This window comes from Myotis myotis, unplaced genomic scaffold, assembly GCF_014108235.1.
Source record: "Myotis myotis isolate mMyoMyo1 unplaced genomic scaffold, mMyoMyo1.p scaffold_m19_p_1, whole genome shotgun sequence".
Taxonomy (NCBI): Eukaryota; Metazoa; Chordata; class Mammalia; order Chiroptera; family Vespertilionidae; genus Myotis; species Myotis myotis.
In genome coordinates, this window is record NW_023416313.1 from 49,106,917 (window position 1) to 49,132,216 (window position 25,300).

The 25,300-nt window shown below is 46.5% G+C and overlaps 1 protein-coding gene across 4 annotated transcripts; it reads right to left on the minus strand.

Annotated features, from left to right (window-relative positions):
* Positions 1 to 366: 366 nt before the first annotated feature.
* NAAA (N-acylethanolamine acid amidase) lies at positions 367 to 24,089 on the minus strand. Of its 4 annotated transcripts, XM_036336802.1 has the most exons (11): positions 23,802 to 24,088; positions 23,025 to 23,189; positions 18,198 to 18,324; positions 16,197 to 16,287; positions 13,043 to 13,119; positions 6,411 to 6,583; positions 6,200 to 6,262; positions 5,399 to 5,465; positions 4,729 to 4,757; positions 1,217 to 1,332; positions 367 to 412 (listed from the first exon to the last, which is right to left on the minus strand). In XM_036336802.1, exons 1-10 carry the CDS (start codon positions 24,008 to 24,010, stop codon positions 1,257 to 1,259), a joined length of 1,077 nt encoding a protein of 358 aa, XP_036192695.1. In that variant the 5' UTR covers positions 24,011 to 24,088; the 3' UTR covers positions 367 to 412; positions 1,217 to 1,256. The 4 variants fall into 4 exon arrangements, 3 of the variants coding, with proteins under 3 accessions (XP_036192695.1, XP_036192701.1, XP_036192710.1); XM_036336808.1 differs by lacking the exon at positions 6,200 to 6,262 and having other exon boundaries at positions 23,802 to 24,089; XR_004972204.1 differs by lacking the exons at positions 5,399 to 5,465; positions 6,200 to 6,262 and having other exon boundaries at positions 23,802 to 24,089.
* Positions 24,090 to 25,300: the final 1,211 nt, after the last annotated feature.

A 25,300-nucleotide genomic window follows, 5' to 3' on the forward strand; every position in this document is an offset into this window, starting at 1 on the left:
ATTGCTCACCTATATACATAAAAGCCTAAGAGACCGTCTCACCGTCCAACCAGTAGCTATGATGCACAGAGAGCAGACACTCAACACACAGGCATAGAAACATGGAACAGACTGATGAATCTCAGAGGGAAGTTGGGGGGGGGGAGGGCGGGAAGAGATTAACCAAAGATCTTATATGCATACTAGAGGCCTGATGCGGGTCCCTTGACCTGGCCTTCGGGGAATCGAGTCAAAACCAGCAGTCCAACATCCCCCAAGGGGTCCCGGACTGTGAGAGGGTGCAGGCCAGGCCAAGGGACCCCACTGGTGAATGGATCCGTGCACTGGGCCTCTAGTAAAATAATACAGTCCCTTCACTTTGTTTTATTTTTTAACGTGCAGCTCTTCAAGAATTCATTTTTTAAAAAATCACCTGCAAAGAAAGAAAAAAAAAAGAGAAAGAAATGCCTTTAATTCAAAAACTGACTTTTTTAAAAAATTGAATTTTTCCCATCACCATTCATTCCTCTATGCCCTCTTCCACCTCCACCCTCTTCTAGCTCCACCCTCCCCCTCCCCTGTGCAATTACCACACTGTTGTCCATGAGTTTTCTTTTTGCTCACCCCACCTCCTACATTCACCACCTCCCCGCAATCCCCAGCGGTCTGCCTGCTTTCTATCTATGAGTCTGTTTTTGACTTTTAACATCCCCAGGGTAAGTGAATGACCAAAACCAAAGCCAGGTTCACAAACTCCAGAAGATCCCTGCAGTAGGAAAAGGTGTCCTATCAGTAGGTGGCTGCCCAGAAGGTCTCAGCAAAAAGGGTTCCCACCCCTTCCTCAGGTCCTTCCTCTCATCCATGAGCTCACTGATGCCTAACATGAATTCTGTAAGCATCCCGTGACCTCAGTATCTGTCTTATGCTGCAAAGGTGATGGGCCTACCTCACTATTACTCTGGGGACACGTAAGCCCTACCTGCTATTTTCCTCTCCATATAATGAAGAGATAACACTTTGCCCTGAGCATAGGTTTTAATAAGGGAGCAAAGGGTACCAGGCACCAGGAGATTCGCTCTCATACAAACAATTCAAAATAAATACCTAATAGTGACATTCATTTGACACAAATGATATGATAACATCATATATGTATAAATGTTAAGTATGTTACCATCTTCTGTGAGAAATACCAGCACACACACACCTCTACCTCCCCCAACAAACTTTAACAAACCTTTCATAGCAGGTGAGTTCACTCTTCTGCTTACTTCCTTTTAACCCAGGTTTCTGACCCTCGTCATGTACTTGTCTGGGTTGGCAGCGCTCATTACTGTAGTATAAACCGTGAAGCTGAAAATAATGAGAGAAATGTTTATATAGGCATCATTTTCCCTAGTATTCCAAAGAAGAGAAAAAAATACTAAGCCCTTCCCTAACACTTGGGACCTAGGGTAAGAATACCAACAGAGGCCCACATATGTCAGAATATTTAAAATTTATAATTCAAGGGACCACACACTCAAGGTGATCGTTCCTCCTATTTTGATGACACTGTGAAAGGCCACGTTCAAATTTTAAAATTCTCAGACTTCTCAGAGTTGCATGCTGGGCACTGAGGGAGGTCCAGCCTTGACCCTCACCCCTTGCTCTGCCCTACGCTGCTGGGGAATGGGGGGACGTGTATGTGGACACCTCAGCCTTTGCATCTAGGCTTCATGCATGACCCCCAGCAAACATTCCTTGGCCACAGGATGCCCACAATGGCTGCACACCACCATCAGGAGACCACCGCCTCCCACAGAAATGAGCTAAGAATTCCTGAGTACTTGAGCCAGACTGGGTGGGCAAATGCACCTGGCCCAGGGGAATTTTAAAGGAAGACAGGGTCGAGGATGGCCAGGGCTCAGGAATCGAGATAGGAGGCCCACTTGCTCAAATCCAAGGATGAAAGTATGATGTCATTTACTCAACATTCTGCGTCATTCTGCCCAGCAGGAGACCTGAACAACCTGAGCCCAGGTGCACACACAAGGGCCTCTTCCCTTCACTCCCTTCACCTACCACTTGTGCTGGACACTAGCTGGGATGCATGTTCAAAGCACTTGGAGCTGGGTTGCTCAAGAACAGGCAGAGTTAGTGGCCCTGGGCCCTACAGCTGAATCAGACACCCAGCTAAAGAAAGCACTAAGGGCATGTTTCCTGAATGAGGACCTTGGCTGTTTATTTACCTTAACGATAATTCTATTCTCCAACACGGCTTTAAAATTTTCTCTGCTTTTAGCCACAGCAGAGCATGGAGTTCTACTGCAGGTGAGTGTAATTTTATAGCACAGCATAGAGCTAACTTCTGTTCAGGCTTATTTCTATTAACCTCATACAGTAAAGGGCCCGAGAGTCAGGGATCTGTGTTAATTCTGGCTCAGTGATGATTATTCTTTTTTAAAAAATTTATTGTCTAAAGTTTAGTGGTGATTATTCTTTAAGTGCAGTTCCTCTTGGGATTTCAATTACACAACAGAGAAAAATGCGACTCCGTAAACTTTATGATTTCTAACATTCTATTTCGACAAAACATTTCAGAGTCATTTCAACAAAACATTTCAGAGTCATTTCAACAAAACATTTCAGAGTCATTTCAACATTTACAGCCTTTAACTTAGTAACCCCACATTTGGGAATCCAGGCAAAGGAAATATTCAAAAGTTGGGGTGGGGGTGGGTAAGGCGGAGAGAGAATTGCACAAATGTGTTTATTTCAGAGCTTTAATAGAGGAAAACCTAACAACTGGAAAATGCTTAACTCAATTATACTACATTCTACTGCTATGCAGCTATTTAAAATTATAAGGGTTACTCACAACATTGAAATGCTTTATTAAAGTAAACGTAAGTATTTTATTATAATGCTAATTTAAAAATATATATTCATAATTTATATAATTATTTTCAAAACTATAAGTGAATATAATAGAATCAGGGGCATAGAAAGGGAGTGGACTGACAATTCTCGGAGGGGGGAAGGGGTGCAATGGGTGCAGGAAGAAACTGGACAAAAATCGTACACCTATGGATGAGGACAGTGAGGGGGGGGGAGTAAGGGCATAGGGTGGGGTGGGAACCGGGTGGAGGGGAGCTATGGGGGGAAAAAGAGGAACAACTGTAATAATCTGAACAATAAAGATTTATTTTAAAAAAAGAAAAAAAAACTATAAGAACACAAAAACAGGTTTTTAATCCCTATCTTTTGAATGAACACGAAAAAGGCAAAATTGTGCCTTTCCAGAAGGAGTACAGCCAGTGTTGCATTTGGAGTCAGTTCCTAACGGCTGGTGAGAGCCAGCTGTTAAATACGCAGGACATTTATAAATCAATTGTATGCTTGAAATAAGTACTCCCAGGTAGAAGTACTTATCCCATGGGGGCTAATAAATACTACAAATCAGGGGGGTCTTTTCTTTGTTTTTTGGTCCCCACCAAACAGCTAGTTTACTAGCATACCACTGGGTACCACTTGTTACCCAAGTAGCTCATTTGGGTAGAGTGGTAAAATACTGACTGACTAGGTAATTTGGTTTTTCTGTATTTGGTTGTTAGAATATTGTTTCTGGAACAAACTGTTTAGCATTCATCTTTTCATCAGGCCATTAAAAAAAAAAACCTTTAGAACAGGTATTTTGAGATATATATTCCTACTACTGTACAAAGTAAAAAAGAGTAACACCAGTTTTGAAAATGTCATTACACATAACAAACCTTAAAGCACCATATACGAGTTACTTTCGAGGCCATCAGGAAAACTCCTATTCTGTGCTTGTGTAAAAGAGGATTGTTTTTTAAAAAAAAAAAAAAAAAAAAAAAAAAGCCATTGGGTATTTGAAACTAAAACCCACTTTACAGGTTTTACCTGCATTCGCTATTTCTTGAAGAATACTATTTTGATATTTCTGTCTTGGAGAAAGTGGAAGTGAGGCTGAGGAGTCGGTAGGCAATGCTCGGCTCTGGAATGTACTGAGCAGAACTTAAAACTCTGTATCGACTTGCAGATGCTTCCTCTTTATTTTAGTCAGTTAAGTCCTACCACGGAAGCAAAACAAGGTGCCAGCACTCCTCCTGAGCGGCCTCAGGTGTGGGTAAGGCCATGGACAGCACCCGGAGGGGGCCGATCACCGATCACCAGAAGGCTGAGCTGTCCAGCCTGCGGCGATGGTGAAGTTCAGGTCCTCCTACGAGTTTGGAGGTGGCTGCCTCTCACCTTTAACTAAGAGCTTCCTGTGGCAGTGGTGGTGACAGCCCAGTGGTTCGCTTCAGAAAACGATGTGGGTACAGTCCCAGGCTGTGGACTGTCACGGGCATGGGGACTTAGATACCGAGTGATCTGCGGAATGAGCCCAGGGTAGCAGAACCTCCCCAGGAAGACAAAGGGAGGCCAAAGCTGTCTCAAGTTTAGATCTAACAGTGAAATGAAGGGGCTCCCACACAGAGTTAGGATGACAACAGCTCTGTTTTTCTTTACCTTTGTTTTTCTTGGTGGACTTGTCACCTGACTTATGACATACTTGTTTATCTACCTCTCCTGGGCCAGCAGAATGCTAGTCCCGTGAGAGCAGACTTTGTTTTGTCCACTGCCATTTCCACAGCACCTAGAAAGCCTGCTCCACAGGAGCCCTCAGATCCCTGTTGAGCCAAAGGGCACATGAGTCCACCTTCTGGGGTGACGTGAGAACAGATGTGAACAGATGCCACTTACTTGTTATACACCGGAAACACCGACAAAACCTGCACAGGAGAAAATTGTATTATAAAAACTGTCAGAGTGGAGAAGAAATCCATACAGGAAGAATAAAACCCCTTAACACTTCGGCCTGAGTGACAGTTACAGACTTCTGCATCCTTTAACATCCTGCACATTCAGATGTGACCATTTATCACATCTGTCCCTTTTTCTAACACGCAGAAAAATGTAGGTGAAGACGGATACTTCAACCCACAGAAGCAAATTCAGAAAATGTCATCTGACTTTTAAAAAAATGTTTTCAACCAGGTAAAACTTTTTTTTTTTTTAATTTTTTTTTTTAATATATTTTATTGATTTTTTACAGAGAGGAAGGGAGAGAGATAGAGAGTCAGAAACATCGATGAGAGAGAATCATCGATCAGCTGCCTCCTGCACATCCCCTACTGGGGATATGCCCGCAACCCAGGTACATGCCCTTGACCGGAATCGAACCTGGGACCTCTCAGTCCGCAGGCCGATGCTCCATCCACTGAGCCAAACCGGTTTCGGCCCGGTAAAACTTTTATTCTAGCGTTTGCTTCTACCACATCTGCTTGACTTTAGAGGAGAAAGTGTTCTTACGTCACTACTAACGAAGACACCAAACAGCCTGAGCGAAAACTGGGCGTCCCAATGAAGTTACCTGGAAGAGGGCCTCCAGGCTGAGGTTGGCCTGGCCCGTGGCATTAAGGGCTTTGATGGCGGGTGTTCTGTAAGGACAATGGTCAAAGGTCACTTGGCACTTCAGGAAACCCTGAGTCCCACCAGTTCTCATTTGGGGAGACTCAATGGGAGGCCCAGCCTCCTTATCTCCCTTTCCTCAAAACAGATTCGGCCCCCAAGCATGTTTCCTCCCTACTCCCAGACCCCCTCGGTGGAATGAATCCAACAGTCGCGCCCACTGGCCCCATCTGCTCAGGGAAGCTGGGCTGGGGAAGAACCTATCGCTGCAGGTTGAACAGTTGCCACCAAACCCCAAGGGGCCGTATAGCCAAGGGGAATATCTGCTCTTTGAGGATGCACTGACTTATAACCACAGAAGCTGCAAAATTAGCAGGGACAACAAAAGCCCCCAACTGGTCTAGTTATTTATTTCAGTATGAAAAAGATTTTCCTTCCAAAAAAAAGTCTTACATAGGAACCATGAATCTTGCTCTACCTTTTCCTTTTACAGATGGCTGAACAGAGACTCAAGAGAACTGAAATCATCTTTTTTCCCCACCACCAGCCAGAGCCAGCCTTACGCTCCCAATACGCGACCAACTGCCAAAAGGCTCTCCCTCGTGTCCCCACCACACTCTATCTCACCGCCACCTGGCACTGGCAAGGGGGCCCAGGTATATTTTCTGGGAGGGGATAGCACCTGTAGTGCTAGATAGTTCCTGTGAAGGAGGGGTACGTTCTCCTGACCACAGAATATACTGGGAAGCAGAGAGAGCCCCACCTTCGGTCATCCCTCGCAGGCGCTGGCTTCCAGTGGTCATAATTTGTCTCCACTCGGAACCACCTACAACACAGCACATCATCTTATCTTTCCAAGGTCATTGGAGACATTAAGTAGAGAAGAAATATACAAAAATGAAAAATACCTCCAGTTTCATCAATTAAATATAGATTATTAATGCGAAATGACCAGAGCCTTTCGTTCTACTCACGCTCCATTTAAAGGATCGAGAGGCCAAATGTCTGCCGGGCCTCTTCTGTCCCTCGTGATGACCACGCCTTCCCGGGGGGACATGCCACCAACAATGTAGTACACATCGGCAATAAGCGGAGTCTTGGCCAGTTTGTCAACAGCTGCTTCGAAGTTTTCCGATTCGCTCAGGGTCTGAACAGAGACAAACCTGTGTTAGCATCATCAGTCATACCAGTCGATGGCCAAGCGGTCCAAAGCACATCCTCCTGATATATGAACCCACGGTCACAACCTTGAACTGCTCTGACTTCATCCTCTTGTCATCGGGACTCTTGAAATGGAAGAAACCTCAGCGGGGAGCCAACTGCCCAGGATTTTTCCCACAGAAGGGAAGAACTGCTGACAAGCTCTAGGCCCAGCTCAGAAAACATGGGCCGCGTGTTTTTCTAAGCAGACCACTCCCCTTGTTTCCTCATTCATTTGCTCTTTCAACAGGTATTTTTAAAATATATTTGTATTTATTTCAGAGAGGAAGTGAGAGGGAGAAAGAGATAAAAACATCAGTGATGAATCATCTATTGGCTGCCTCCTGCACGCCCCACACTGGGGATTGAACTCGAAACCCGGGCATGTACCCTGACCAGGAATCGAACTGGTAACCTCTTGGTTCATGGGTCAACGCTCAACCACTGCACCACACTGGCTGGGCTCAACAGGTATTTCTTTTTTTAAAAAAAATATTTTATTGATTTTTTACAGAGAGGAAGAGAGAGGGATAGAGTTAGAAACATCAATAGGAGAGAAGCATCGATCAGCTGCCTCCTGCACACTCCCCACTGGGGATGTGCCCACAACCAAGGTACATGCCCTTGGCGGGAATCAAACCTGCGACGCTTCAGTCCGCAGGCCGATGCTCTATCCACTGAGCCAAACTGGTTAGGGCTCAACAGGTATTTCTTGAGTACCTAGTATGTGCTAGACACCATGTGGTATGGAGACAGCAGTGAATACAACAGACCCAGCCTTGTTCTCCCCAAACTTCTAAGGATGACAGGAAAATCAACAAAATGGTGATGCAATGTAATGAGTGTCAACAAGGAAAAGACGCTATGGAAGTCAGAGCAAGGGAACCATCCTCACCCATGGCATCGAGGAGGCATCTCAGGAAGGTATCACGTGAGCTGAGGCCAAAGAGACTCAGAAGTTAGAGTGGTGACAGTGGTAGCTGCGGGGTTGGGAGTGGCGATGGGGAAGAGAGTTCTATCTCCATGGAAGGGTTTGGCAAAGGCTCAGAGCTGCCACATTAGAGTAGTGAGCTGAACTGGTGTTCAGTGACCCCTGGGGCTTCGTGAAGACTTCCCACGGTCTGTGGCATGGACTGTCAGGAAATCACTTTCCAGATCTTCAGCTTCCAAGTATGACCCTCCTCCAACTGATCGCACAGGAATGTCCTGCACTGGACGGCCTGCCTGTCCCACCCGCGCCTTCACAATCAACCTTCTCCCCCTGTGCAAAAGCAGTACATTTTCTGCTCACCCATCCTGAACACCGCTGAGGCACAGTGTCAAGGGCAGGGTGAGGATAGGGCCAAATCAAAGAGCAATTCAAAATATTCATGTCTGCAAAGGCACCACATTCAGCACCATAACCCACCATCCCAGGGCAGGGGCATGTGGACGTTCCCCTGCCTTATACATATTGCTGTTCGGGGGGAGGTATTCAGACTTGAGTTATTTGTTCTGAACTCAGCAAAATTATAAAGTGAGGCAACAGGACTGATGAAACATTTTCATTTTTTTTTATTTGCTGCCTATACCATCCCCCAACTGCTATCTAAGCATGCATTCCTCTAACAGAACTGTATGAGAAAAAAAGCAAAAGAACACCAGTAAGAAAAACTGGAGGCAGTGCTGACTTATTTCACTCAGAGGTAAACTGTGGGTGAGAACATGTACCTTATGTTTATCTCAGGAAATGGAGGAAATAGATAGTGACGGCTAATGAGTACAGGGTTTCTTTTAAGGGAAATGAAAATGTTCTAAAATTGATTGTAGTGACAGCTGTACAACTCTGTGAGTATATCCTATCTAATAAAAGAGAAACATGGTAATTGGCGTACGACCGCTACCCTTCCCATTGGCTAATCAGCGAGGTATGCAAATTAACTGCCAGCCAAGATGGCGGCCGGCAGCCAGGCAGCTTGAAACTAACGTGAGGCTTGCTTGCTTCAGTGACAGAGGACTCCAACGTTCCCTGCCTTGCCGGCCTCTGAGCTTGCAGTTTAAGAAACATTGTAATGAATATAGAAGCTAAACAAAACCCCAGAAACCTGCTTTCAGCTAGCTGGGATCTCAGGGCTGGAATTGATACAGAGTTTCGATTACAGAACCAAAACAAACCAGATACCTGCTTTCAGGAGTGGAGGCCTAAGAGCTGGAGCCTCAGAGCTAAAGCTGGCCCAGAATAAAAAGAAAAAAAGGAGCAGTTGGGAGCTTCAGTCCCAGCCTGAAAACAGCCCTCAGCTCCTCACCCAGACTGGCCAGGCACCCCAGTGAAGACCCCACCCTGAAGGGTGTGTGACCAGCTGCAAACAGCCATCATCCCCTCACCCAGGCTGGCCAGGCACCCCAGTGGGGACCCCCAGCCTGATCCAGGACACCCTTCAGGGCAAACCAGCCAGCCCCACCCATGCACCAGGCCTCTATTCTATATAGTTAAAGGGTAATATGCCTCCCAGCACCGGGATCAGCGGAGCTGAGAGGCCTCCTGGCATCGGGATCAGCGTGACAGGGGGCAGCGCCCAAACCCCCTGATCGCTCTGCGGCTCTGTGTGTGACGGGGGCGGGGCCACAACCTCTCTATCGGCCCTGCTCTGTTCCTGACAGGGGAAGGTGCCCCAACCCCCTGATCGGCCCTGCTCTGTGCCTGATAGGGGGAGCTCCCCAACCCCCTGATCACCCTGCGGCTCTGTGTGTGACAGGGTGCGGCGCCCCAACCCCTCCCCCCACCACCACGAGCCCTGCTCTGTGATGGGGTAGAGCCATAACGTCCCCATCAGCCCTGCCCTGGGTGTGACAGTGGCGGCGCTCCAACCCCCTGATCCGCCCTGCTCTGTGTGTGATGGGGCAGTGCCCCAACTCCCCTATTGGCCCTACTCTGTGAGTGACAGGGGGGAGCTCCTCAACCCCCTGATGGGCCCTGCTCTGTGCGTGACAGGGGGGAGCTCCCCAACCCCCGATCGACCCTGCTCTGTGTGTGACAGGGTACGGAGCCCCAACCCCCCTGATGGGCCCGGCTCTGTGCCTGACAAGGGGCAGCGCCCCAACCCCCTGATTGGCCCTGCTCTGTGCGTGACAGGGGGTGGCACCGCAATCTCCTCATCAACCCTGCCTTGAGTGTGACAGGGGGAGGTGCCCCAACCCCCCAATCGGCCCTACCCTGAGCGTGACTGAGGGTGGCATCACAACCTCCCAATCCGCCCTGCTCTGTGCATGACAGGGGGCGGTGCCCCAACTCCCCAATCGGCCCTGCTCTGAGCCCGACCAGGGGCTGCACCTAGGGATTAGGCCTGCCCTCTGCCACCCGGGAGCAGGCCTAAGCCAGCAGGTCGTTATCTCCTGAGGGGTCCCAGACTGCGAGAGGGCACAGGCCAGGCTGAGGGACCCCCCCTCCCCCTTGAGTGCACAAATTTTTGTGCACCGGGCCTCTAGTTGAGTATATAAAAAACCAGTGAGTTGCATGCTTTAAATAGGTGAATTGTATGGCACTTATTTATATACCTCAATTAATTATACATCTACCTATGACCCACCAATTCCATCCTTAAGCATGACCCAACTGAAATGGATACATATGTTTACAAAAAGACTTGTACAAGAATTTCTATGGCAGGTTATTCATAATAACCCAAACTGGAAACAACCCAATCAATGTCTATCAACAAGAAAATGGATAAATTGTGGAATATTCATAGAATTGAATATTTTTCAGTAATAACAGGAACAAGCTAGTAACACAAATAACATGGATAAATCTGAAAAACATTATGCTGAGTGAAAGAAACAGAGTCCATATACTATGATTTCATTTATATGAATTCTAGAACAGGCAAAAGTTCTCTGTAGTGACAGAAGTCAAACAGTGGTTTCCTGGGGGAAGACTGGGTGTCAGAGGAGGTTGGGAACTTATTAGAAAGGACGCTAGGGAAATTTCCAGGGACTTAAAAACGCTCTGTGTCTTATTTTGTTTGTGGTTACAGGCATGGCTATATGAGTGAGTACAACTGTCAAAATACATTGAACTAAACTCTTAATATCTATGCATTACACTTTATGTAAATTATGGCAGGTTATTCATAATAGCCCCATGTTTTTTAATCCTCACCAGGGGATATTTTTTTTCCATTGATTTTCTTAGAGTGAAAGGAAGGGAGGGGGAGAGAGAAACATGGATGTGAGAGAGACACACCAATTGGTTGCCTCCCACATGCTCCCCCAACTGGGTCTGAATGAACCTGCAACCCAGGTCCATGCCCTTGACCAGGCATCAAACCCTCGACCCTTTGGTGCTCTACCACTGGGCCACACTAGCCTTCTATGGTAGAAGGACAACTTACATTCAGCCTGGAACTCTGCTATCTGGTAGGTCCTGTAACGGAGATGCTCCTTTTGTTTTGTGTAGAGCTACCTTCTAATGTAATTGTTTTGCTAATTCGAATATTTGCCACTGGGATTTCTAAAGGGGAGGTATATCTATGTCTGTAGAAAAGCATAGTATTATCTCTTATTTCAATCAGCTATCTTGGAAAACTAGAGCCTAGGACCAAGATTCTCTCCTTGCCCAAACTCTGGCCAGCCTCCTCTGAGCCCTCCTCTTGATCAGGCCTTAACCTCGGCCTACAAAGACTGGAACAAACACTAACAGTTTCCAACAGCTCAAGGCCACATCCCTACGACGCTAGCCCTCCTCCCCCCCCCCCCCCCCCCCCCCTTATAGTGACTGCCCAAGAAAACCCCAGGCTGCTGTAGGGGAGCAGAATTTACCTCCCCAAATATGTCTCTGTGGCATAAGGATTATTTTAAGTTGCTTATCTTTAAGAAACAGCAGACATGGCAGAAGCTTTGGAAACCAGGTGGAAGTTACCCTTTATAAAAGGCATTTCCATTCATCAGAGAACTCTCCATTTGTGAGGGTGTCTCCCTAACTGTACCAGAATAAGGGTATATGAATCTCTAGAAACTGTTATCAGTGGAGAAAGCTTAGACTCAAATCTGCATAGAAATCTTACTTTTCAAAAATTTTTTCAATTACAGTTTACATTCAACATTATTTTATATTAGTTTCAGGCATATAGCATAGTGGTTAGAAATCATATACTTTACAAAGTGTTCCCTAATATTTCCAGTACCCACCTGGCACCATCCATAGTTATTAGGATATTATTGACTCTATTGCTATGTTGTACTTTACAGCCCCACGACTATTTTATAACTACTGATCTGTTAAAAATCTTACTCTTGCCCAGCTGATGTGGTTCAGGGGTTGAGCACTGACCTATGAACCAGGAGATCACAGTTCGATTCCTGGTCAAGGCACGTGCGTGGGTTGTGAGCTTGATCCCCAGTAGGGGGTGTGCACTGATGTTTCTACCCCTCTCTCCCTCTATCTTTCTTTCTCTGAAATCAATAAAAACAAACAAAAATCTTACTCTTGCTATACTTTTTCCTGGTTGCCTCCCATAACTGACTCCCCACCCTCAACGTCTCCTTTTATCTTCAGTGAACGTATTTAAGGTGATGGCTTCCACCATTTTGGTGAGAGTTACAGTTTTCCTGGGTATTATACAAGAGGTATAGACGTTATTAAATATTGTTTCTCCTGCTAATCTGTCTCATGTCAATTTGATTATTAAACCAGCCAGAATAACCTAGAAGGGTCGAAGACAATTTTTCCTCCCTGGACACTGACAAAATAATTTACTGTCTGTTTCAGCCAACACCTGAAGATAGGGCCCTTGTCTCCCGGTCTGCTGGAGGGAAGGAGCCTAACAGTTAGCAAACTCAGGTTTTACACAAACAATCCCTCTTTTTGGCTTTTTGTAATTTGTCAATTCTCTGACTCTCCTGTGTTCCCCCTCACCTCCTCCATTACCCACTCTCCCTTTAAAACACCCAGGTACCGCTGTACAAATCAAAGTTGAGTGCAAGTCACGCTTTCTCCCATTGCAGTATTATACTGCTGATTAAAATCTGTCCTTACCACTTTAACATACTATCAAAAGGTCGTTATGCACTTTGCAAACCTTTAGATGCTTATGCTTTGCAGGAGTTTCTTTTTTTTTTAATATATTTTTTATTGATTTTGGAGAAGAAGGGAGAGGAAGAAAGAGTTAGAAACATCAATGATGAGAGGGAATCATTGACTGGCTGCCTCCTGCAGGCCCCCCACTGGGGACCGAGCCTGCAACCCAGGCAGTGCCCTTGACTAGAATCGAACCCTGGACCCTTCAGTCCGCAGGCCGATGCTCTATCCACTGAGTCAAACCAGCTAGGGCTGCAGGAGCTTCTTACGTTAAGAACAACATTGTTAGATGGCACAGAGTGTCACAGAAGATGAAGTCAGGGTGAGGTGGGCTCCAGTCAATATACTCACAGTGCGGATAAGCCAGCTGATCGGAGAGTGTCTCTGAAAAAAGGCAGCGATCGCATTCTCCCACCACCAGCCTTTATCTGCCGAGGTGAAGGAACAGTAAGTGTACACACAATTGCTGCCACTTTTTTAAATTCCTTAAGTCTTGCTTCCTTCCCATAGTCCAAGCTGGTGGGGGAAGGGGGGAAGGTTGGTAGATGAAGAGTGATTTTATTAGCATCCAGTTTTCAAAGATGAAGCTAAAAGCATTGTTTTCAGGCACCAAAGATTCTGTGTTCTGTGTAAACATGTGTGTGTGTGTATCACATCTCTACACAGAATTTCTGGTGCCGGGAAGCAATGATAATTATCTTAAAGGAAATCACTCTATGAATTACCTCAGGCAAAATAAATTTATGGAACTATCAGAAGTGGCTCAGTAAGTATTAGGAAGACTGTAAAGAGTATATATATCTTTCATGACTTTAAGTTTGACTGGGACTCACTTTAAAAAAACAACAACAAATTTACAATCATTTCCCAAAATTACTTTTTAACATCTTGAAATTTTTCTATAGGGGACTTATTTTCAAAGAATACTTTTCATTCAAGAAATAAGCATTGAACATCTGCTATGTGGTTGTTCAGACAGAGTTGACTCCCTGAAAAGCTGACTCCACTTAAAACTAACCCTCCAAGAAGCAGAAGACGGATGAGGATGACTAGACAGCCAAAAAGGAAAAGTTAAACTTAGGACTATATTAGAGATCAAAGAATCTCCTGGTACATCAGTTGATTAGCAGTGCCATTTCCTAAGACACACAAAACCAAGAGAGGAACAGATTTGGGTGGAAGCAGAGTGAGGGCAAGAAAAGGAAAGAAAAAGTCGAGAGATCTGCTTAAGCACGTGAAGTTTGAGATACTCGGTAGACGTCAAGGTAGAGATGCTGAGACGATGGATGGGTACTCCAATCTGGGTTTCAGAAGTCAGGCTTGGGGATGTGGTAATAATAACAGATGTTCCACCAGCCCTTACTGTGTGCCGGGCACTGCTCTGTGCACTTCATGTACATGAACTCATTTCATCCTCACAACAGTGATTATCATCCCTGCTTTCCAGATGAGGACACTGAAGTACAGACAGTTTAAGCACCTTGGTCCTGGGTACCCAGTTAGCAAGTGACAGCACCAAGATATAACCAAGGCAGGCTGGCTCTGGAGTCTGAGATCTTAACCGCCAGGTGGTTAGTTAAGGCTCTTCATCTCTATGCCATTAGTTAGTCTTCATATCCTTACCCCTTCTCACGGTGGTTAGAGGCACTGCTGCCACTCTCCATAATGCCCAGAAGCGTAACTGAATATCTTATCTCCATTAACCAAGAGATCTTACCTTACTGTTCAGGCATTTCAACTCAATCTTAGCAGATTAAAAGATAGTTTTCATTCAAATAAGGTTTTTAAAAGTTTTTACAAAGCAGTTTGACAGCCGAAACCGGTTTGGCTCAGTGGATAGAGCATTGGCCTGTGGACTGAAAGGTCCCAGGTTCGATTCCGGACAAGGGCATGTACCTAGGTTGCAGACACATCCTCAGTAGGGAGTGTGCAGGAGCAGCTGATCAATGTTTCTCTCTCATCAATGTTTCTAACTCTCTATCTCTCTCTCTTCCTCTGTAAAAAATAAATAAAATATATATATATTTTTAAAAAGCAGTTTGACAGTACTTAATTAAATGTGTATTATTTGTAAACTGCTCATACCTTAGGTTCTACTAATCAGTTTGTTAAACAATCTGAGTTGCAAAATGATGGAAACAAAGCCCACTTTTTAATAAATATATATGTGTTTACAGACATTCTGTGTAAAATTTTAATAACTGTCATGCTGTGGTTGGAGTACCACTTGAGAAACAGGCTCACACATAGCTGACATTTGAGAAAATGTTGAAGAAATACATTAGGATAAAGAACTGACTACTATAGCCCTGGCCAGTGTAGCTCAGTTGGTTGGAGCGTCGTCCCATACACCAAAAGGTTGAGGGTTTGATTCTCAGTCAGGGCACATACCCAGGTTGCATGTTTAATCCCTGGTCAGTGCTCATGCAGGAGGCAACTGATTGATGTTTCTCTCTCTCTCTCTCTCTCTCTCTCTCTCAACATATCCTTGGGTAAGGATGATTAATAAAGATTAAAAAAAAGAATAAACCTAATCAGAGGAAACAATAACAGGAAGTCAGTGGGGTTCATCAATGACCAACACTAAACTTTAAGAGACTCCTTGTGCCTGTCTCCTTCACTCAGCTGTAAGCTCCTGAGGACAGAGACAAGAGGTTACCATTGGCTTCCCACATACTGTGGAACTGAACGATGTCCCTGAGATTTGTGGAAGGGCAGCGGCTGTATAACAGAGCGTTGGGCCAGGACCCGTGAAATCAATTTGAGAACTACCTCCCCACCTACTAGCTCTCATTTCTTCTGAGCCTGTTTCCTCCTCTGCTCAGTGAAGGGGTTCATAATATCAGCCCTGCCAGTGTAGAAGGACCGTTGTAAGGCTCTAATGAGGAAACTTAGGAGAAAGTGCACAGGACACTGTAAAGTGCTTTACAGATGCTGCCTGTGGAGGCCATCATACAGCCTCCAGATCACCACAGCTTCCTAACCGTCTCTGCTTCCATCTTAATCCAACACAACTCAGTCTCTTCAGAGCTGCCAAAGTGAGAGCTAACATATAAATAATATCTGTTCACGCCCTGGCCTAAAGTCCTTAAGGGCTTCCATTGCGCTTAAATTCCAAACTCCTCATGCCCTGCACCATGGCCTCAGCCCTCCTCTCCTCCCCCCACCCCTCCCTCCTTCTCCCTTCTGTGACCACACTACTGAACCCATCAGGATGCATGGAGCCTGGCAGGGGTCTGGCAGGATCCCGTGAGTCAGGCCTTCCTGGACCCTCTAGCTATAGAAAGCGTCCTGCCCCTCCTTCATTCTCCATCACATCGTCCTGTTTTAATTCCTTGCACTTATAGCTACCTGCAGTCATCTTCCTTGCTGACGTGCCCACTGCCCGTCTAACCTCACCAGAATGCCCTCGAGTGTAGTAGTTGTTCTACATGTTCTGTTGGGTGAGTGAGTGAAGTACTCGGATAAAAATGAACAAGGATGCTTGGGCGTTCATTTTGATTACCTCGTTCGTCGCCAGAGATTGTAAACTTGTAAGGACTTTGACCAGTCCATAATCCTACATAGCCAATAAAAGTGGTTCCAGTGAATGCAACCTGAAATCAAGAGATAAGGTACCATTTTACCATCCAACCAAATATACTTTGAAATCACCTTATTTTGCCCCACAATTTCATGGATTTTTTTCTTCTAAGGTTCCAACATAATAGAATAAAAACTCTGAAATAACCTTGTAGAAGGTTTAACCTTGGATAGAATTCAGTGGACCTATGACCTTGGATGGGAAAAAAAGGTACATCTTTATTTTCACTAACTTCTAACTGAAATTTCATTTCTTCTGTAATGAATAATGCAATAAACCAGGGGTCCTCAAACTACGGCCCGCGGGCCACATGCAAATACAAATATTGTATTTGTTCCGGTTTTGTTTTTTTACTTCAAAATAAGATATGTGCAGTGTGCATAGGAATTTGTTCATAGTTTTTTTTTAAACTATAGTCCGGCCCTCCGACGGTCTGAGGGACAGTGAACTGGCCCCGTTTAAAAAGTTTGAGGACCCCTGCAATAAACCATGTCATCATAGCAGTGCCTGTCATTCTGTCACCAGCAGAAATTGCAGGTATTTTCACACACATAATGGTATCATACCTATCTTGCTATGCTATGCATACATAACTTGAAATATCATTCACACTTGTCACTACCCTGAAAATTATGGTAGTTATTAAAGCCACTGCCAAATTTTACTATTTAATGTGTTAAGAATAAATAAAATTGCCTGGCTTGTGTGGCTCAGTGGTTGAGTATTGACCTATGAACCAGGAGGTCATGGTTCCATTCCTGGTCAGAGCACATGACCAGTTTTCAGGCTGGAATCCTAGGAGGGGGTGTGCAGGAGGCAGCCTATCAATGATTCTCTCTCATCATTGATGTTTCTATCTTTCTTTCCCTCTTCCTTCCTCTCTGAAATCAATAAAAAATATTTTTTAAAAAAGAATAAATAAAATAATGAAATGGCTGTATTTCAACCTAATGGTTTTCTTTGCAATCCCATACCTCTTATTTTATGTATTATAAGCATAATTCTAAGAAGGGATCAGCAGCTTCACCAAAGGGGTTCCCACACAAAGGAGGTTAAGCAGCTCCATCCTACAAGTGGCCGCATGTGGGAAACCCGGTGCTGTTCGAACTTTTAATAAGAGATTCTGTTTGTAAATGCAGATGACCAAATGAGTAAATGAGTTTTTCATATCTGTGACTCAACCTCTAAATGCAAAGAACAAACAAAATATAGTCCTTGTCCTTAAACAATGTCCCTCAAAGCCAAAACCTGGCTTTAGCATGCTCTGTTCCATTTCATAGCAATAGCCTGCTATGTATAATCAATGAATATTGATGAATGCCATCTCCCTAAAAGTTTATACAGAAATGTGACAATAGTACCTATTAGACTATACTTTTAAATAAGTAACACCACAGAATACAGCTCAGCAGTGGTTTTCTTTTCAGTGTTACTAGACCGTACTATGATGAAAATAACTATCACCATAAAGTAATTATCAACCTCTGAGCTGTAGTCTGCAAAATGGGTTTAAGTGATTTCCCAGGTTCATAAAGGAAATAAGTGACAAAAGCAGGATTCAAAGTCAGGACTGTCAGACCCCAAAGCTGGGTGTTTCTAGCCATTAAACTACACAGGCCCTCCTCCCCCCTGAACAAGGGCAAGCAGAGGAAAGAGCTGGCTTGGTGTCATAAGTGGACGGCAGACCACACCCTTATAGAGATTTCCGCAAGGAATATGCATTGACCTCTTTATGCTAATAATAACAGATGACTCTTCTTTCTATAAGCATAATTGATGTAAACCTCTCTTCTGGTTTTGCTTTTCCAGGAGTTTGATGTTTTTTATATCTTAAACTGATAACACATTTAAGTAGCAGGCCATGATTGCTAACTTGGGTTATCAAGTCTCGGATTTCTGAATCTTATGCTGTATGGACTATACCTGCCCGTTCTTTAAGAATTGTACATCCATAGTCATTTTGCGTAAGAAATCCCCAAATGGATAATCCAGATTCCGGCCATGGTAAATGTGGCCTTTGGAGTCTTGAGCCACAATACTGGTGCAGAATCTGAGAAAAGGGGGGAAAGTTCAACAGGAATGAATGAAAAAAATAAGAAAAAGGAAAATGAGGTTTTCATTTTTAAGATAAATCATTAAAGTAAAACACAATTATTGCTCATTACAATGGACACATACACTATATAATCCTTGTGCAAAACTATGGACTCACAATTCCAGGTGAGAACACACTGGACACAGCGCATCAGCGTTCAGTGTTACTAGACCTTTGCCCTCAGCACACACGGCATTGAAAACATATGGAAAGAGAATTTCATCCTAAATCTAAATCTGGAATTGACCCATCTGGGCTCCACTAGAACTGAACTTTGCTTATTCCTCTGCATGGCAGAGTGTAGCCTATTCAATACATTGTTCAAAGCTTGCTCAAGGTCACCTCTCTAACCCATGAACTTCTCAGAGCAAGTAGATTGGCACTAAACCGTTCTGTTCCACAAACGTTTCATTTTCTCTCCTTGGAAGAATGGTCACCTCTTTAGGCGCTTGCATTTTTCCTGTCCCCTTTAGAACTCTTTGCACAGAGCTAACAGGAAGGAGCCAGAGAGAAGTCATTTGAGGAAGAAGGAAGGGGTGGGGTAAGGTATGTAAATTTTTTGAGGATATGAAATGTTATGTGAAAAGGATATTTACATACAGCATGTCCAATTCTGGAGAATGGGGAAGAAGATATGTTTATCCACACAAAACTGAGAGGAAACACCTTGAAGAACTGATGGCCATTTCTGAGTAACAGGATATCATTAATTTCTTTTCACTTCTCTGTACTTATTAATTTTCTAGAATGATTACATATTATTTTTATAGTTAGGAGAAAAGAAATGTTACTTAATTTTTATGTTTGTTTAAAGAAGGAAGCTTTTCCCAAGGTTTCCGATCTTAACTTCAAAGAATTCATGTCAAGGAGGGGACTGATAAAACATTGCAAGTGGCTAAAGCAAAGTTTGGTTTTTCAAAACTGGCAAGACAACACTACTTCCATGTCATGCCCAAATGAGGTAGCCCAGCAGCACAGGGGTCTTGGGGGGCAGGCTCTGCTTCAGGAAAGGCACTGTGGCACAACAGAGACATACGTGCTTTCAGTAGCAGCGGCTTGGTTTCCACATCACAGAAGGTAATACCATCTTCAGTGCCTGGCACCCAGCGGGCTCAATATGGGGTAGCTAGTCTTATCCTGATTCAAAAAGCCTTTAAACTTACATCAGAAATGAGAATAAAACATTTCCTTTGTTAAGGTTAGTGGAGTCTGCCTGTGTTTTGTATTGTTAGGCAATTCAATATGTACCTTAACATCACATCCCAAAGTTATAATATTCTTCCTGGAACTTTTGTTTCAATCAGTGACTCCAACAAAAGACGGTGAAAGTGTATATGAAAATCAATTTTTCTTTTCAGTGAGAAAGACACATGCCAGAACAAGGAAACAATGGGAGATAAAGAGTGGCAAAATTAGTTCAATTGCAAAGCACTTTAACAAGTTTGTGTCTTAAAACATTTTCCTGACGAGAAATGCAGTCACAATGCATGTTAACCTGCTCTGCCTAGTTGTTCTTGGAAGATGCCAGGGGAGGAGGGGCAGGGGGTAGTGGCAGTAAAGTGCCGGGGTCCAACCCCAGCGGGTCCAGGGGTCCCCAAAGGTGTGGACGGAGTCGGCGAAGAAGGAAGGACACGGAGACAGCGTTCAGTTGATCAGCAGCCTATCCAGGATCTCTAGCCAGGATCTTCAGCCAAGTTCTGGTCTGGATCTCCAGAGAGGTTCTGCTTAGGTTCTCCAGCCAGGTTCTGTCCAGGTTCTCCAGCCAGGTTCAGTCACCAGGTTCTAGTCAGGTTCTCTTGCCAATTTCTGTAGTCAGGTTCAGTCCAGGATCTTTTGCCATGTTCTCTCAATCTAAGTTCTGTGTTCTAAGTTCTGTGTTCTAAGTTCTGTGTCTTGCTGTCTTATTACATCTGTATTTATACCAGTTGATTCAATCCTATCAATCTCTATTACAAAGTTAGGGCGTTTCTTATCTCCATTCCAGGGAGTAAAGATTATGTAGCTTAAGCATGATTGTTCATAGTTAAAGTGATTAATTAACTGCCTGGCACTTAGTTAAGAGGTTTTATTCCCTCCCTAACTTCAGGGGAAAATCCCTACCTGGGGAAACAACCTTTCTCAGAGACCTTGGTTAAAACACATAGTGCCAAGAAGGTGAGCAAACATATTAAGAACAGTATGCCATATATGCCAGGTCCCTTGAAACAGCAAGCATGGACCAGCTCCCGGCAAATTCCCCCTTTTTTATTTTTTAAAAGCAGGCATTAAAAAGAAAACCCCCAAATGCTCTCTTATATCCATTTTAAGAGTAGGATTGACGCTTTCCACTATTACCTGAGTCCCGATCTATCACCCCAGGGAGAGCTTGCCAATCCTGCACTTTCCCAGGGTGGAAAGGCTGCAGTGGGGTTAAGGATAAGGCTCCTTGAGCCTACCTTCTCCCATGCCATTACATTTACCTTTCCTTCCTCAGAAAAGCATGGACATACCCCTTGTATAAAACATTCTGTCTGACTGGGAGTAACCTTAATTCCTCTGCTAGCAAGCATATGTGTTAAAAGATCAATACAGAGTCTTATTTCTTTAGACTCAGTATGGCACATCTTCTTAATCTAAAGATCAATACAGAGTCTTCTTTCTTTGGACTCAGTATGGCACATCTTCTCAATCTAAGTTCTGTACTATCCACCTTTTTACCCTACTTATCCTCTATAGGGGGGTCTGTAGCACCCTGGTGGAGGCCTATCCGTCCAGAGTGTGGGGGTTCTCAATGGGGGGGGGGGCTTACCTAGGGGAATCCTGTTCCAGGGGTTCCCAAAGGTGTGGATGGAGTCGGCAAAGACTATCCACCCTCTTCCTATGGTGGAGTCCTATCCATCCCGAGTGCGGGGGGGCTTACCTAAGGGAATCCTGTTCCAGGGGTTCCCAAAGGTGTGGACGGAGTCGGCGAAGACTATCCACCCTCTTCCTACGGTGGAGTCCTATCCATCCCGGGAGTGGGGCTTACCTAGGGGTTCCTGTTCGGGCGCCAGATGCCGGGGTCCAACCCCAGCAGGTCCAGGGGTCCCCAAAGGTGTAGACGGAGTCGGCGAAGAAGGAAGGACACGGAGACAGCGTTCAGTTGATCAGCAGCCTATCCAGGATCTCTAGCCAGGATCTTCAGCCAAGTTCTGGTCTGGATCTCCAGCCAGGTTCTGTCCAGGTTCTCCAGCCAGGTTCAGTCACCAGGTTCTAGTCAGGTTCTCTTGCCAATTTCTGTAGTCAGGTTCAGTCCAGGATCTTTTGCCATGTTCTCTCAATCTAAGTTCTGTGTTCTAAGTTCTGTGTTCTAAGTTCTGTGTCTTGCTGTCTTATTACATCTGTATTTATACCAGTTGATTCAATCCTATCAATCTCTATTACAAAGGTTAGGGCGTTTCTTATCTCCATTCCAGGGAGTAAAGATTATGTAGCTTAAGCATGATTGTTCATAGTTAAAGTGATTAATTAACTGCCTGGCACTTAGTTAAGAGGTTTTATTCCCTCCCTAACTTCAGGGGAAAATCCCTACCTGGGGAAACAACCTTTCTCAGAGACCTTGGTTAAAACACATAGTGCCAAGAAGGTGAGCAAACATATTAAGAACAGTATGCCATATATGCCAGGTCCCTTGAAACAGCAAGCATGGACCAGCTCCCGGCAGTAAAGTTTCATTATCCCAATAACTTTTTTCACCAATCTTTTGGTAGCCAGAAGCTGTTACCACATTGCGGACGAATCACGAGAATTCTCGCTTCATATTACACAGTGTTTTACAAAGTACCATACTTTAAAAAGATATTAGCTTGTAAGAACATGTAATAAATAACTTCAAAATGCAATGGGTATTTAATTTTAAAGCGTGCCTTTAACATTTATGTAAAATGTTTTTTGTACTCGTTCAATAGAAACTTACCTGGCCACTGGGTAAGGCTAGCAATAAAACTACTGGTCTGCAATGTGTTTAAGTAAATGCAAGATGTTACTAGATGAGGCTGGTCTGGTAGCAAAACAATTAAGTCCTGAAGGCAGAAACCTCTTAATTCCAGGACCTGTTACTGAGCCCATGGAGATTTTAGGCTTCCCTGCCCTTTGCCTGGGATCCACCAGGCACTCCATATTGCTTCCAGGTCTGTGCCCGGCATTTTATCATCCCCGCTCAGCACACCAAATATTGGCTGGCCTGTGGCCCAGCCCTGGAGGGAACAGACCGGGAAAGAGGAATCCGGATCACCAGCTATGACAGACATGGGAGGGGGGAGGACTGCAGGGACAAGTCAGTGCTAGGGCGGCCCGAGGGTCACCAGGTTAACTAGAGGGTCCAGGTGAGAGTGGGGTGAGTTCCAAAAACTTCTTGGAAAGTACACGTTGCGCAGAGTTTCCGAAGTGGGGTGCCACCTAGACTGGTGGTGGGAGAAAGGGGGCCTCAGGTAGAGGGAGAGCTCAGGGTGGAGGTCAGAGAAGCCGCTTGCCTGCGGGAAGCCCAGGCATGACCCGCTGCTCAGATTTAACCAGAGAAGCAGAGACGAAGTGCTGCGGGTTTCTGGGCGGCCCAGACACCACCCCGCTTTTGTCTCCCTGGAAACAAGCCCGCTCCCACTCGCGTGGCCAGAGTCGCTGGCCAGCCGGGCACTCACGCGGTGGACTCGTAGGCCAAGTTGATGAGGATGCAGTCCGCCAGGCTGAAGCCCAGGGCGTCGCACATGCCGCGGATCTCATCGGCGTAGGGCTGGGGCAGGGAGCCTTCCAGCTCCCCCACCGCCACTCGCATCACTGCGTGGACCCACTTGGGGACCTTATCCCTGGAAAAGAAAAGCCACGAGGGTGTTTGCGCTCAGAGGCTGCCGGGGTGCGAGTGTGTGTCTGGGGAGTTGGGGGGACCTACGGCTCTCATTCTTAGGAGCCATGCTGTTGCCCCCCTTCCCCGGGGAGCTGACAGTTCGGGTTACGCATCACCCGATCCGCAGCCTCCAGGAGAGAAAAAGGAAACCTCCACGGGAGGGAGGACGCGCGAGCGCGGTCCCCAAAGGGGCGGGCTGGGAGGGTCCGCAGGCGGGCGTGGGCTGCGTCCCCCGGCTCAGTAGCTGAGCGGCCGGGGCAACATCTCCTGCACCACCCTGACCTGGAATGTTCGAGGACGGGCGTGCCGCTGCTGACACCGAACCTGAAAGCCGAACCAGCCGCGCCGGGTCATCCCCGAGCTCGACGCCGCCTAGAGCAGCAGCAAATACCAGTTCTGGTCCCCGCCAACCCCTTCGCATTCCAGGGGCCGGGGTGCGGGGGAGGGGTGGGCGACCAGGCCGTGGCAGAGGGAGGGAAGGGGCTGAGTTTCGGCTCAAACACGCGCCTGTGGGCTTTCCCGCGCCCGCGCCGGGCAGCCCGTCCCCGCAGACCCGGTCGGGCGCCGCGCTCACCCGAGGATGTGCGCCATCGCGCTGCGCACGAAGTCCAGGTCGAAGTGCTGCAGCACCGGCAGCCAGCGCAGCTCGGGCGCCGCGTCCAGGCTCACGTTGAAGAGCGGCGGGGCTGGGGGCGCGGCGGCGGCAGGCACCCCGGTCCCGGCCCAAAGTAGCAGCAGCGCCAGCGCCGGCGCCGGGCGCGCACCCGGGCGCGCAGTGTGCATGGCTCGGGCTGGGACGGCCACAGCCTGATCGCAGCTGTCACGGCCGGAGCGGAGCCTGGGGAAGCGCTGAAGGAGGAGGAGGAGGAGGAGGAGCCGGGAGGGCTGGAGGCGGAGCCCGCGAGCGACCCGCCCCCTGGGTCACGCGGGACCCGGAACAGCCAAGTCGGTCGCTCCCGCCGGGGCCGCTCCCCCGGGTCCCGCTGCGCGCTCCCTCCCGCGGGGGCGCTGAGTGTTGCGGCCGGAGGCTACTCCCCCCTCCGCCCCCCACCCATCGCGCTCACGTGGGTGCGGAGGGTGCACGCTGCGCCCGCCAGATTAGTGAGGAAACGATTGTCGGTAGCGGAGGGCAGCAGGAGAGCCCGAACTGGTAGAAAGGGGTCCGTCCCTCCCTCCGCCTCTTTTGCTCACGTTCAAATTCTAAAAAGGTTTATGTGGATTTTATAAGGGGGAGGAGAGCCTTTTCTGTTCAACAGGCCCTCCTCCTTTAACTTTTTTTTTAAAAAGAGCTAAAAAGTTGCCAATATTTATGTGCCAAGTATTTTTGCCGACTCTCTCTCATTTCAGCATCAAAATAAGCCCAAACACAGGTTCTGCCAACCCACCCCCGCTGTTCTGGTGAGGAATTTGAGGCTTGTAGTGGTTCAGTAATTTGCTCAAGGTCACACCACTGGGGAGCCTTTGCGCAGGGAGCCAGGCTGTCAGAATCCAAACTCATCTTCTTAGTCTTGAGCCTGAAGGGTCCTCACCACTCTGCACCTCCAGTATCTCGGAGACAGAAAACTTGTCTTGGGAAATCACCTGACTTAGTAAGGCTGGGGCTTTTTTTCTTAAATCCTTACCCGAGGATATTTCCTCTGTTGATTTTTCAGAGAGTGGAAAGGAGGAGGGAAGGGAGGGAGAGAGGAGAGAGGGAGAGGGAGGGAAAGAGGGAGAGGGAGAGAGAAGGAGAGAGGGAGAGGGAGGGAGAGATGGAGAGAGATAGAGAGAGGGAGGGAGGGAGAGGTAGGGAAAGAGGGAGAGGGAGGGAGAGAGGGAGAGGGAAGGAGAGAAGGAGAGAGAGGAGGAGAGAGGGAGAGGGAAGGAGAGAAGGAGAGAGGGAGAGAGAGGGGGAGAGAGGGAGAGAGATGAGGAGAGAGGGAGAGGGAGGGAGAGAGGGAGAGGGAGAGAAGAAGAGGGAGAGAGAGGGAGAGAGGGAGACGGAGGGAGAGAGGGAGAGGGAAGGAGAGAGAGGAGGAGAGAGGGAGAGGGAAGGAGAGAAGGAGAGAGGGGGAGAGAGGGAGAGGGAAGGAG